Raw genomic sequence first — 13588 nt, 5'->3', positions numbered from 1 at the left:
AATTTCACATTTTATAGAATCTTAACAATTTGGCCCAAGGCTGTGTGATAGTTTATGAAGAGTAACTTGGCGTAACTGGTAAAATTGTTGTCATGTTACCAGGAGGTACGGGTTCAAGACGTGAAAACAGCCTCTAGCAAAAATGCAGAATAAGGCTGCATAAAATAGACCCTAGTTGTCCGGTCCTTTCCCGGACCCCGACGCAAAGCGAGAGCTTAGTGCACCGGAATGCTGTGTGATAGTTTATGTATGTTGAACTCTAATAGTACAAGTCTAAACTCAAACTGATGGCAAAATAAATTCACCGGAAAAGATATCTTACTCTCATTGATCAAATAGCTAGTATAAATTTTCTTCTTTCACAGACCAAAGAACGAAATATTTGTCCATGCAAATATTAAATGATAAAAAGAAAAGAGTATTTTCATAAACAGAAGATATTACCAACAACTAATCACAGAAACAGCTGAAAGTACTCTTACACAACTTGTAAGTGAGACATATAACCTATTTAGCTAAACTATTTTACATTCTTGTATAATATCTAAGGGCTAAAGTCAAACATTATATGCAAGAAACAAAATTTAAAATGATGAATTGTCCCTCACCAATTTACATTTATTTTGACAATTTTAGTAATCACCTCTTTGGAAGTTGGAACTGCCTTATGGTTTCTTTTTAGCGTTTTCGCAATTTCATTACTAGCTGTTGTCTTTCTCCTTCTACCTCAGCAAATTTGAGGCTTATTTCTGAATATCTCTCTTGCATTTCCTTCAGTTCATCTTCCATTACATTGTTCCTCTCCCTCAGTAGTTCAATTTCTCTGGACAATTCCTCGAGATGTCTTGTATTAGATCCTGAGGCTTCAGTTTCCTTGTCAAGTGAACAGCCATTGCAGCTGCAAGTACAAATATATTTCAATAAGAACAATGATTAAAAAATAACTTCAGCGGACACATATTCATATTTCTGGTGAGCTATTCAAGCAGGATTTAATAGAAAAGGCTTAAAAGATAAATTAGAATATCAGAACTCGTACCTCTTCCTTGTCGACATATGACAGGGATTTTCATCTTCTGTGCATGTCGTAGATCCTGGACTTAGAACTTCTGCAACCACCTGTATCGTATATGAACCAAACCCTTACAATGTTATTTCATAAAAGTCAATACATGCTAAAATCGCATGAGAGTCAATTCAAACTTGAACCAGTTAATTTTGCTTAGTACTTAAGCTATAAAAATAGAATAATGCTCAATTTGTTTTTCTAGTGGACCAGTGGACTGAAAATATTCTCGAGAAATGAATAAACTGACTATCTTGTTGCTGAAGTCAATCAAAAAACATTAAGTTTTGTCACAAAAGCTGAATATAGATGGCTTGTAGCTGACCTTCTGAGACTCTTGTTCAGACAGCCTTTCTGCATTCTGACTAAGATCTTCTAATCTTCTATCTAACTCCTCTATTTTGTCTTGAAGATCTCTCTCCTTCTCCAAAAATGAATTTGTTGAGCTCTCAAGTGCACTTTCCTTCATCTTGATCTGACCCTGTCGGTCGTGGAACAATCGTACAGAATTAAGAGCAGTTGGTATTTACAGTACCAATTCACATAACATTTTGACTGACAATGGAATCAAAAAGGTCCAGTAGTAAAGGAAGTACATAGACAGTTTATTTCCTAGTAAAATCATAAAATAAAAAAAACCCTATTATATTGTGAAGTTTGAAAATATGTAAAAGAAGACACAGACAGCAATTCATATGGAAGTTATAATACATTCAGAAAGAAAAAATGGCAGGTAAATATTTACCTCAAGCAACTTTATCTTCTCTTTAAGACTTGCAACCTCTCTTGATCCTGCAGATGTGGCCATTAATTTGTTGTTCTTTGATGTTGCTTTCATTCCATTAGAAGCTATTAATCGACCGTTGGCATCCTTCAGCTTTTTATCTAAACCATTCAATACATCCTCTTTCTTCTTCAGATCACCTTTTAATTGAGACACCTGCTTTTTCCATTTTTCTTTCTCCACCTCATCCTCAAACAACATCTTTTTCATTTCATTGCATCTCGATTTAAGGTTATCCATTTCCAAATGCAGTTTCCCAGCTAATGCCTCCTTCTGATCCTTAAGAGACCTCATATTGTTTAATTCCTTCAAAGACTCCTCAGCTTCTTTTCTCACTGATGTAAGCTTAGTCTCCAGTTCACTTCTTTCATTGCGACCTTGTTCGACAAGCAATTCCATATCCTTAATTGATGTCCTCATTTTATCTAATTCACCCATCAAACTATTCTTCTGTTCTTCATGATCAGAAGATATTTTCTTGTCTGCTAATAGATTTTCAATCTCAGCTTCAAGGATAATAACTTTCTGTGACTGATGCTGCTGAGTTTCCTTGGCGAGCTCTTCTTGTCTCTCTATTTGCACAGATTTTTCATCTATTTCTCTCTGCAACTTGTCGATTTGACCTGTCATTTTACTCACCTGGCTGAAAAGCTCAAGAATTCTTACTTCATAATGGTCTCTGATAGATTGGAGCTCCTCGGACGATTTCTGGAGCATATCTTCAAGGTGCATTTTCTGTAGGCGGAATTCGTTAGCTTCATTCAGTGCTTTGCTAGCCAATTTTTCATTAGCCTCAAAAGTGGACGCCATTTGGACAGAGAGCCGTTTAAATTCCTCCTGAAGCCGCTCTGCTGTGCTAGCATTTTGCCATCTTGTCTTCCTCAATGCTTCTTCAGCTCGTATCGCTCTCTGCTCTTGTTCAACTTTATCACGAGTCAGCGCACCCAAATCAGCTTCAAATCCCTGGGCTTGCTTTTCCAGTTCTTCCTCCAAGTTTCTCACTTGAGCTTCAAGATCACTAATCGTGACCAAAGAGTCAGAGAATTCTTCAGATTGCTTCTTCAGCTCGTTCTCCAAACTCTCGATCTGGGCTTCCATTTGACTTGCAGTGGCATACGAAGAGGAACATTCATACTGCATCTTTAATTGTTCCTGTATCTGGCTTTGCTCCAATTTGTATGACATGTCATGGTTTTCTTGCTTCAGTATCTCATAGTCAAGGGCAAGTTGCTCCATCTGCATCTCTAAATCGTCTCTGTCTCTTCTGTAGATCTCAATTTCACCATGCAGGTCCATGATTTTTTGCTCTAGCACGTATGTTTCCTTGGCATCGCTATGCTGTCTCACAAGCTGCTCAAGTGCTTTTTGCTCTTCATCATCTTCATCACTCATTTCATGCTTGGAGTTGGAGATAACATCTGGAAACTTCTCAGCTTCATCACACGACGTTGATTTATTGGATAGGTTAGCGATTTCTTGGTTTTTCTGTTCCAACATCTCATCTAGATCTTGGACAGCAAGAATTAGCTCAGAATTTGATTCTTGTGTCTTCTGAAGTTGTATCTGAAGATTTGCATTCATGTCCTTTTGATAATTCAACTCTTGCCTAAGCTCATCTACAAGAGCCTGAATATCCCCATTGTCGTAAAGCAACTTGTCATTGGACTTTGTCTCGTCAATACGTTTCTGTGAGGCTTTAAGTTTATCGCATTCTTCCTTGAGAGCATCTCGTTCCTCTTTCAAACTAGCTACCTCTTTTGAGAGGTCCTGTCCCCTTTTGCTCTCCTTGACTATCTGTTTCCGAAGAGTCTGTAGTTCCAAATCCGACACGTCTGCTTGCCTAGCCATAGCTAAGAGATCAGTTTTGAGCTTTTCAACAACATCTGTACCCGCATCAAAAGCAGAACCTTCCATCCACTCCCAGTGTGCATTCGGACTTTCTTCATGAACTGTTGTTGAGACATTGCTATTTTGCTTCCGGGGAACCAAAGCATTATTCAGAGAGGACGGAAAGCTTATTTGCTCGTGATGGACTGTGTTGTTCTTCAATGGGATTTCACAAGGTGTATCAAGCCCTGAGCTGCTTCCAGAACTGGACAGGGTAATATCAGATTCACTTGATGTCCGGCAGTTGCCATTCTTTCCACCATTTTGTGATGTAGGTTTGTTGGCAAGAGCATCCTGTCAAATCCAAGGAAAAATAACGACACAATTTTGTCAGCAAATAATCAGAAAACCATGAACGAGGCCTGTTTTGATTGAATGATATTGATATACACATACACACGTGTGTGTTTGTTTGTGAAATTTATCAGTCAAGAACCATGTGCAATAGCAGGCTATGAGAAATTGCTCCCAAAATCTATGATCAATAACAAAGTGCGAAGGCAAGCTTTAAAATATTCGAACTATGACAGTCTGAGGATATGATCCTTAGCTCAGATGACAATCGAACCAAGGTCTTAAATTGTTTACCTCAATAAAATCGTCTTTAACTATTGCTTCAGAATCATCATTGCTTAATTGTGATCTCAAGCTTCTATCCAGAGAATTAAGTTTTGCAGTTTCGATTTCTTCGACAACACTGTAAAAAGTAAAAACACCAAAAAGTGGGAAATTTTATTAACTTTAGGCAATAGGCAATCAAGTACTAAAACACACACACAAAAATCATTGATAACACCTTTGATCAGCAGAATCCTGAATCCTCTGTATTGAAACCTACAGTTCAACAATAGCAATTGGAAACTAATTACACAATTGCAAAGAATTTATAAAATATCAATCCTAATAGTTTTCTAGCAAAAAGGGCTAAAAGACTTACATGCAACACAGCTTCAGATTTAGAATTTTTGAGAGGAAGAGACACCAAGGAAACCTTAGTTGCATCTGCATAACTAGAAAAGTCAAACGAAGCTTCGCCAACAACTCCAGATTTTGAAGAACCCTACAAAGTACACATCCAAAAACATCACATAACTCCCTTAATAAAAATGCAGCATAGCATACAAAATCATAAACTAGAAATGTTGCTTACCGTTCCCACAACAAAGTTATAGATCCTCTCATGAATCTTCCCCGACTTTGGCTCTCGGACAAATTTCACACTTTCGAGAACTCCATTCTCCCAATAGCAGCTCCCATCGCGAACCGTTGCCTTCTCTGATTTTACCGTTGGCTTTCCAACATCAGCAGGGACCACAGATACCATTAATGCATCTCCTACTACCTGTGACACCTACACAAATTATCCCATTATACTTTCATTCAATGCATAACTGCCAATCCTTCAACTACCCAGTTTACAACCCCCCCCCCCCCCAACCCACAAAATCCAACCAAAGAAACAACTTAGAACACTAAAATTGAAGCAAAAAACAGCTCCATTTACAAGAAATTGCAGCATTATATGATCTCTAAATCAAAGATCTTCACAATGTAAGAACTGGAACTCCATTTTAACAATATCAACCATTTCCCCCACAAATTAAATTGGAGTATCATATATGAATCTGGACATCAAATTACACACCAAAGATTTGATTTTTTTTCAACCTTCTTTTTTTCCTTTACTACTACTGTAGTATATAGAAATGAATGCATCTAATCACTGATTTTCACATTGTTATTTCCAATGCATTCAAACATTAATTTCCAAGAAAAAAGGTACCCATAACAGGACAAAAGAAGTTTAAAAAAATCCAATCTTTGAGAGAAAAAAATCCAATCTTTGACTACAAATTTGCTCCCAACAGTGCAATGACAGTAATAGTACCTGAGTTGCATGAAACTGCAACTTGAAAACAGCTTTGATCTTGTTCTTCTCGCTCCTCCATCTCGCAGACTTGAACATTTTTACAATATTAACCCTAAACTAATACATTTGCGCCGGAGCTCCGGCGAACACTGCCGGAAAATGATCATGCAACTGATAAAACGCTCAAATTCACCAAGACTAAGAATACCCCAGATAGAGTTTTGCAGTGTAGAGCTGAAAAGAGTAAGCTAGAGAGCAAGAAACAGGGAAGGAGACACGTGGCACTGAGTAAACACAATGAATGAAATATGAGTTGAAACTGAGTTAAAATGGAGCCATTGTTACAATATGAAATGAAACGCTTGTGAAAGTAATCAAGAATGTGTTGAGAAGAGAGAGAACAGCAGATCTGAAGTGGGTTTTTCTTCCTGTATTTTACACACACACACAGTGGTTCTCTCTCTCTCTCTCTCTTCCTCTTTCTCTCTCTGTATCTTTGTGTATATATATAACAGTTCTCTTTGAAAAAGAGTAATCAGATAGTGACAATTTACTTATATTATATATTCCTGTTGTTGTTTCTTTAATTTATTTACTTTAGGAAAATAACAATTGGCTTTATTGGTGTTATTTGTCAACAAAATTGGGAAAAGAGAAAGAAGAAAATAAAATATTGGAAAGGGAAGCTTCTTTGTCTTGTTTCAAGATTCTGACTGATCAGATATTAGGTGAAATTTTCTAGTAAATTTATTATTTAATTGTATGGGAATAACATAATTAACAAATTGTATTATTACTATATTATTAGGCATTAAGAATTGACATTATTGACCTTCAAATTATTCTAAGAAGATCTTGCTTAATACTCCGTCGGTTCACTTTTACTTGTTCACTATGCTCAAAATAGATTTTCACTTTTGTTTGTCAATTTTAGCAAATTAGGAGAATTTTTTTTTTCTGTTTTACTTTTTTTTTAGTTACTAATTTCTTAAGATTTTTTGAAATGCTAAAAGACTATTTATCATTATTAGAGGTTATATGGTGAAATATATACTACAATTATTATTATTATTATTAAGAGCGTTTAAAGTCAATTGTTGAAGAGATGGAGTAGTCAATTGAATCTGTCAATTAAAAAGAAAAAAACTGTGATTTTCTTCATTTGGGTAAATTCCAATTATTCAGGAATTTTCGCTCAAAAATCATTTTATGTTAGTTTTTTTGTCAAATATTTTTCTTTGTGGGGTTTCATTTTACAACCTAAATTATTCCTACTGACTTGCACCTAGCAGCCTAGCATAGGATTCTAATGCAAATATTCCTTAGTTTTCTATTTTTGGGGGGGGCTTCTAAAATGTTTGTTGCTACATCATCAGTCTATTCAACAATTATTTTTGGTAATATTCAGTTTTCGCTAAATCACAATCAAACTTTATAGATCCTACTTACTTACTATGTCAAAGAATATAGATAATTACTTATCTATGTATGAAGCCAATGAACTTTCCTTAATCTCTATTCATTAAACAATTCCTTTGGCACAACCAAATATAATTATGACAACAAAATTAAACAAGCTCACTGAGAATTACACTAAAAAAAATCTTGGTTTGTAATAACAAGCCATGTTTTGCTTTATTAAATCATAGTTCAATTGCTGTAATTTTCGCACTGTAGTTTCAACTAATTACCTATTCACGGAGTATAATTTAAAAGGGGGGGAAAAGCCTCAGGGAGTAATGTCTTCAATTTTTTTTCTTTTAAAAATCTAAGGAAAATGTAAAATCAATGTCGAATTGAATGAAATTAGGTGGCGCTTACTTGTAGGGAATGGTCCATTATTTCCTTCTTTTTTCCTTATAAATCCTAATGTCATATCAATATTCCTTCATTCAAAAAGGTAAAAAGGTAAAGTGGAAACAAAAAAAAAAGATAATGCCGTATTAAATTCTTCAGCAGAGTTATTTTGAATTTTGAGATCGGAAGATCAAATGTCACATTTTCTTCGCATTGGGTTACGTAAATTAAAATAATAATAATATTTGGTCCGTGCTATTTTAGTGACTTGAACAATACTTTGAACACGAAAGTGTTGCTTATCCGTGTTTAATGTGAATTAAAGAAGTTTATTGCTTAAGCATCTACCATACCCTTACTTTTGTACCCTTCATTTATGATTAAGTGCACAAGTAATTAAGGAAATGAGAATCTAATTATTATGCTGTTTACGAGAAGATAGAGGGTTAAAATGGTCATTTTGTTAATAATATACCGACGGTGGCTTGAAGACAAAGGAGCAGGAGAACTGCCAACGGTCAGCAGGGATACGTGTTAAGTGGATTAATTACTGATTATTAATTTCCAGAAAAGGACATTTGAACTAATATAATGCCTTTTTTGCCCTATTATTCCATAGGGCTTCCTTAAGCAAAAATCAACTTAATAATGACACAATTTATTGTCCCATTGAAAAATGACAGTAAAATAAATACCGTATCGTATGTTATGTCTTTCCTTTCTTTTCTTTTTTTCTTTTTCAGTAACTTATTGTTTGGCTTAGGGCAACCTAATTAATTACCGAAAAAGATTTCTGTTTTGGTGTAAACACCCGAAACACCTAATTTTATACCATTTTATCTGTTATTCAACAGTAAATTCTTATTTTAAGTGTTAGATAATCATATTCTAGCTACTGTGTTACATGTTTCTATGCGAACCAAAAAAATTGTACTTATTTTGTTTTGCTATTTTTCCATGGCGCAATGTTATTTCTTTAATATCGACTTTAATTTATTTGGGTTCGCCACCGTTATCATTTATGTTTCACCAAACGTATGCAGCACATTTTATTTGTATTTGTTTGTTACCTAGAGTAAAATAAGAATAAATATTTTATTAGTATTTGATTGTTACCAAGAGTTGTGGCGGGATAAATAGTATTCATTTGCCCATAATTAGAGATTTCGAGTTCAAACCCTAGACGTAAAAAAAATCAGCATGAGAACACTTCTTTTTAATAAAAATTAAGCAACTCGAATCAGAATTAATCAGGGTGTCAATACAGATACCGAAAAGCATATGAGAAATTAAAATGAAAAAACTACTACTATTAAATTATTATATCTCATATAACTCTCCTCATCAAAAACCCAAAAGATATCATGAATCATGATAATAATCGCCTTAAAATGTGCAGTTAATTAAAGAAGAAAGAGAAGTAAATGCGGTGAAGTATATTACTCTCTCCGCTTCATTTTAAGTGATTTTTTGACCTTTTTATGATTCATAATATTTGATTTTTTCAGATATCAAGAAGAAATTAACTTTTTCTTTTCAAAATTTTCCTTGGAATAAAAAGCTTAGGAGTAGTTTGTTATATTTCTAATGAGCAAATTAAAGTTAATATGATCAATTTCATAGTTAATTAATGCTAAAAGATAAAAATTTTAATATGTGTGAAAAGAACCAAAAATCACTTAAAGTAGAATGGAGGGAATAAAGAACAATAAAAAAAATCACTGAACGTGCCGTAGGTAAGTCAATTTAAGCAATTAGATGAGTTGCTATTAAATAAGGCAAAATACATAGTTTACTCATCAACCTTGCAGCGACATCCCTGTTACACACCTCTCATTCACGTGAAATTTTTTACACATTCAACCTTTCAAAATTGTGTCTAAGACACTACTTTTGACCAGATAACACTTGCATGTTTACACACAAAAAAACGCATGAACCTATAAAAAATCTCATTTTTTGTCTTCTCTTCCCACGGGACCCCCTCCCTCTGGTCTTCTTTCTCATACCACCCTCCCTCTTATCTTCTTCCCCAAATAGAATTTTTGAAAGAACATAAAATTTTAGATCTAAAATTGAGCGATTTTTGTTGGTTTATTGTCCAAATTTTGTGAAATCATTTATTCGTGATAGATTTAAAAACTTTAACAGTAGTATTGAAGGTTTGGTGAAAAAATCTAGAATCCACCATTATTGGGGATCAAAAAAAGCTTGAAAATTCAATTGGGTTTTGTTGATTATTGGGTTGTTGAATTCAATTTGTCTCGATTATTTTCGACTAGTTGTTTAGATAGTGTGGTTGAATTTTGGTGTTGTTGAAAACTTTCTCACAAACAACTATGATAGAAGCAACAATGGTGCTTAAGATAGAAAATGGGAAGATGAAGAAGATGAGTTTTAATTGTAATTTCTAATATATATTTTTCTTTTTTAAAGTCAATGACACGTGTCACGACCCTATTAGGGCGTGACTTTCACGTTATCTAAAAAATTGGTCGAGCACAAAAGTGGTATTTCTTAGACACATTTTTAAAAGGTTAAGTGTGTAAAAGATTTTCCGTGAACGTGAGGTGTGTAACAGGGTTTTCGCTGCAAGGTCGATCGTAAATTATGTATTTTACCATTAAAGAACGATAACATTTTCCGAGATGTAGATCTACTATTAATTTAACCTTTATAAGATAAAGAGTTACTCCCTCTGTTCACTTTTACTTATCAAGTATTCTAAAAATAGATTTTCATTTTCGCATATTAAGAGAAAAATAATTTATTTTTCCTGTTTTGCCCTTAACATTAATTACTCATTCCAAATCCATTAAAACTATACACCAATTAATATGGGTATCATGGTAAATTATGTACTTTATTTATTATTTCTTAAGGGGTGTGCAAGTAACATCGTCTTCATCTTCCAATTAGAAATTGTTAGGTAAATACTAAATACGATGAGTACCGAGAAAACAATGAAAATGAAAAACCTCAAAATAGTAAAAAACAGGAGCAGAGAAGCGAAAAATAAGCATGATATAAAATTTGGTATTAATTTATCCAGTTTTTTATGTGTATTTTGAATCCTACATAGGTAATTCTGTTATAATTTAATATACCAATTAAAATATATATTATTTTGTACTTAATATAAATGGAATAAGAATATATATAATGATTAAACATCAAAAGACAAAACTTTTGTATACGGTTACAATCGAGCCCGTCGCATGACTCGACTTCCCGGTGAGCCGAGCGGAGTGGGAAGATGATCGTAACGTATCGGAGTGAGAACGAAGAACCCATTGTATCAGGGATCGGGCAAACACCTGTCCTCGGGGATATCGGGGCCATATCCTTGAGGTCCGATTTAAGGGTTGAGACTTCGGAGAGCATCACCGAGCAGCTGCACACGACTAACAAAAGGTCATGATATCCGTACCTAACCGGATATCACGGCGCGAATCTCGGCTCGTATCAATGATCGACGTAACGGTAGATTTTTACCTTTTTTAGAATTGTACTTAGGGTAAAACTCTCCTACTATATAAAGGGGAAAGATTATTATTCATAGACATATTGTAACACGCATATCAAGACAATATACTCTTATTTTCTGTGTTATTCAAAGTTCTTACTTTTGTTCATCAGTTCTTCATTATCGTGAGCCCGAGATCGAAGGGAGGCATCTCATTAAGTTGTTACTAAGTTAGGGATCACTCCCCTTAATTGGTTTGACAATTTATTACATCATTTACTTGTTTAATCTAATATTTTTTTATCATTTGTATTGAATTAATCCGCATATCCTTAAAACCACATATAAATTCAATTGTTACCCGTTTTTTAAGGTAAACAACTAGTATCATTTATCTTTTCTTCAAACTCGTTATTAACAGCTTTTAATTTATTAAGTTTAAGAAATATTCATGTATTAAAGTTTACGCTATATATCCCTTTTGAGTATAAAAGATCTAATACTCTATTAAAAGTGATATTTATATTACAATTCCATCTTACTAATTCATGTATTATAACTTCTGCATAACTTGTTTCTTTACCAACCAACTCCTTAAGTCCAGACCTCATCAATATTATCGAGCTACTATTGGTACTTTCAATAATTGAGTCATTATTGACATAAAAAAGATCTAAGGTTTTTGGTGTTAGGTACTAAATAATTTTCTATGTTAAGAGGAATAATATAATACTAACACATAAGTATGCTCTTTTTGGATGAACAAGAGAAATAATTAAATTTGATACTAGTAAACATCGAAAATTTTGTTTGGTAGCGACCGAACTCACGTTATTTTAATAGAAGAAAAGAAGAAATACATTTAAAACGGTTGGGCATGTTGCCGTCTTTTAGATAAATACGCATGTATAACATAAGAGAAATAGACAAGCTACATACGTTACGTATAGGGACCTGTTCTACAGAATGTATTGAAAGCTAATTTATTATAAGAAGAGAAAGAAAAAGAAAAATAAGTTCTCATAAAGCTAGAGGAGAAAGGGGAATAGTCGAGTAATAGTAAAGCTATTTTCGTCTGATTTATATGTCGTCGAGTTTGAGCAGTAAAATTAGCTACTCATGCTACAACTCATGCATGTTATAAAGTCATGTATGTTGTATGTTGCCTACACTACACCCTTTAGGGCAGATGCGGATCTAGGATTTTTATAAAAGATTGCACCACTAAAGTAGTAAGTGGCAATTGATCTATGTTCCCCTAGTTAAATAACTCAGCATTTAATTAAATGCACCATTTACCCTCTTTGGAGTATGAGTATCATAAGATAATATTAGATTAGTTCTAAAAAATATGTACATAAAATACTTAGTTTGATAGAAAGACTATGAGTTAATGTATCACATATATTAGCTATAAAACCGCTTCTACTTTAGGGTGCGACTATTCTCCGAACCCGTGTAAATATGTATTGCTTCGTGCAACACACTGTCGTTTGTAATAAAGCTAGAGGAGAACAAAGAGGTTGGACAGCTTATATCTTGGTGACACTTTAAGTTACGTTTTTGGAATAATGAAGTACCACTATTAATGGCCTTCAAATGCTAGATGCGAGAAGGAGTTTGTTTATGTATAATTAATAGGGAGTTCGTTTTTGAATATGTACGTATGTGACTTTAATTATTACTCTCTTATGTGTCAAATATCAATTTTTTGGTAAATTAAATTTATTTCTAAATATTTGATATTTTAAAAAAATGAGTAGTTTTTTATTACTTTTTTTTTGGGGTCAAATTTGCCCTATTATTTCAACTAATGGAGTGTTAATTAAGCGCAATTATATGTAGCTTAGATAAATACTACTCCTATGATTAAGAATTATATATTTTTATCAAGAAATATGCAAAAAAAAAAAATTAAGACAGAATATTATGGACCAAAGGTAGTACAATTTTGTTGGAAGATTTATGATCATTAATAAATGCTCAACTAGAATTTCGACATTACAAATGGTTTGCTTTGCTTTAAAGGTGAGGCAAATATATGCATATTCCTGCTTCGTCATCCCAATTTCTCCTTACGAATTTGTTTCAACAAATGTAGCATTCCTAATACTTACTCCATGGTACGAAGCTCTTTTTCATCCTTAAATGAGAAGAGAGTACAAATAGTCTCACTTATTAGAGTACTTCTTCATTCAAGAAATCCAAATTCACAAAAAGAACTGTACAAAATAAAATTAAATCAAAGATGAATTCGAGTTCCTATGTTTTCAAACAGCAACGAAGATAACTTATTATTACGAGGAGTGCCATCCGATAACACTTCAAAGAATAAATATGTCACACAAATAAAGTGCTATTTTCTAGAAAATAACATGTATTCAACATGCCAATACAGCTTGAGAATAATACAAAGTAAATATCAATCAATATTATTCAAAACAGGAAATAAAGCATTAGAATCGTCACAGACTCTAGACAGAAATCCACATACAAAATGTAGCTAGTTCTAATAGTATACCAACATTAGTCGAACGAAATTTTGTGTACGCTACTGTATCAATATGGACGAATTAGTATCGTGGTCGAAGTATGCATGAGATGGTGATAGGAGGATGTTGATCAGGGGCGGAGCAAGAGACCCGCATACGAGTTAGGTCAAATTCAATAGCTTTAATACAAATTTTATATTTATATTAAAAAATTATTAAACATGTT

At 33.6% G+C, this 13588-nt stretch overlaps 1 protein-coding gene across 1 annotated transcript; it reads right to left on the bottom strand.

Annotated features, from left to right (window-relative positions):
• Positions 1 to 402: 402 nt before the first annotated feature.
• LOC104108626 (uncharacterized) lies at positions 403 to 6086 on the bottom strand. Its single transcript, XM_009617705.4, has 9 exons — positions 5626 to 6086; positions 4888 to 5088; positions 4675 to 4797; positions 4534 to 4571; positions 4326 to 4434; positions 1812 to 4031; positions 1392 to 1547; positions 1040 to 1119; positions 403 to 898 (listed from the first exon to the last, which is right to left on the bottom strand). The coding sequence occupies exons 1-9, from the start codon at positions 5701 to 5703 to the stop codon at positions 679 to 681; spliced, it is 3225 nt and encodes a 1074-aa protein (XP_009616000.1). The 5' UTR covers positions 5704 to 6086; the 3' UTR covers positions 403 to 678.
• Between the last annotated feature and the right edge of the window lie 7502 nt (positions 6087 to 13588).

The sequence above is a fragment of the Nicotiana tomentosiformis genome, chromosome 8 (assembly GCF_000390325.3).
Source record: "Nicotiana tomentosiformis chromosome 8, ASM39032v3, whole genome shotgun sequence".
NCBI lineage: Eukaryota > Viridiplantae > Streptophyta > Magnoliopsida > Solanales > Solanaceae > Nicotiana > Nicotiana tomentosiformis.
The sequence above is the reverse complement of the archived record's forward strand: the minus strand, read 5'-3'. Positions and strand labels throughout refer to the sequence as shown.

What these genes read in the sequence shown, in the direction of transcription:
- LOC104108626 (XM_009617705.4), bottom strand. Translation starts at nt 5,703, where the DNA reads ATGTTCAAGTCTGCGAGATGGAGGAGCGAGAAGAACAAGATCAAAGCT. An exon ending in TTAAAGACGATTTTATTGAG is followed by an intron (nt 4,032 to 4,325) that starts GTAAACAATTTA and finishes TGGATTTGACAG; the next exon opens with GATGCTCTTGCCAACAAACC. An exon ending in CTGAACAAGAGTCTCAGAAG is followed by an intron (nt 1,120 to 1,391) that starts GTCAGCTACAAG and finishes TATACGATACAG; the next exon opens with GTGGTTGCAGAAGTTCTAAG.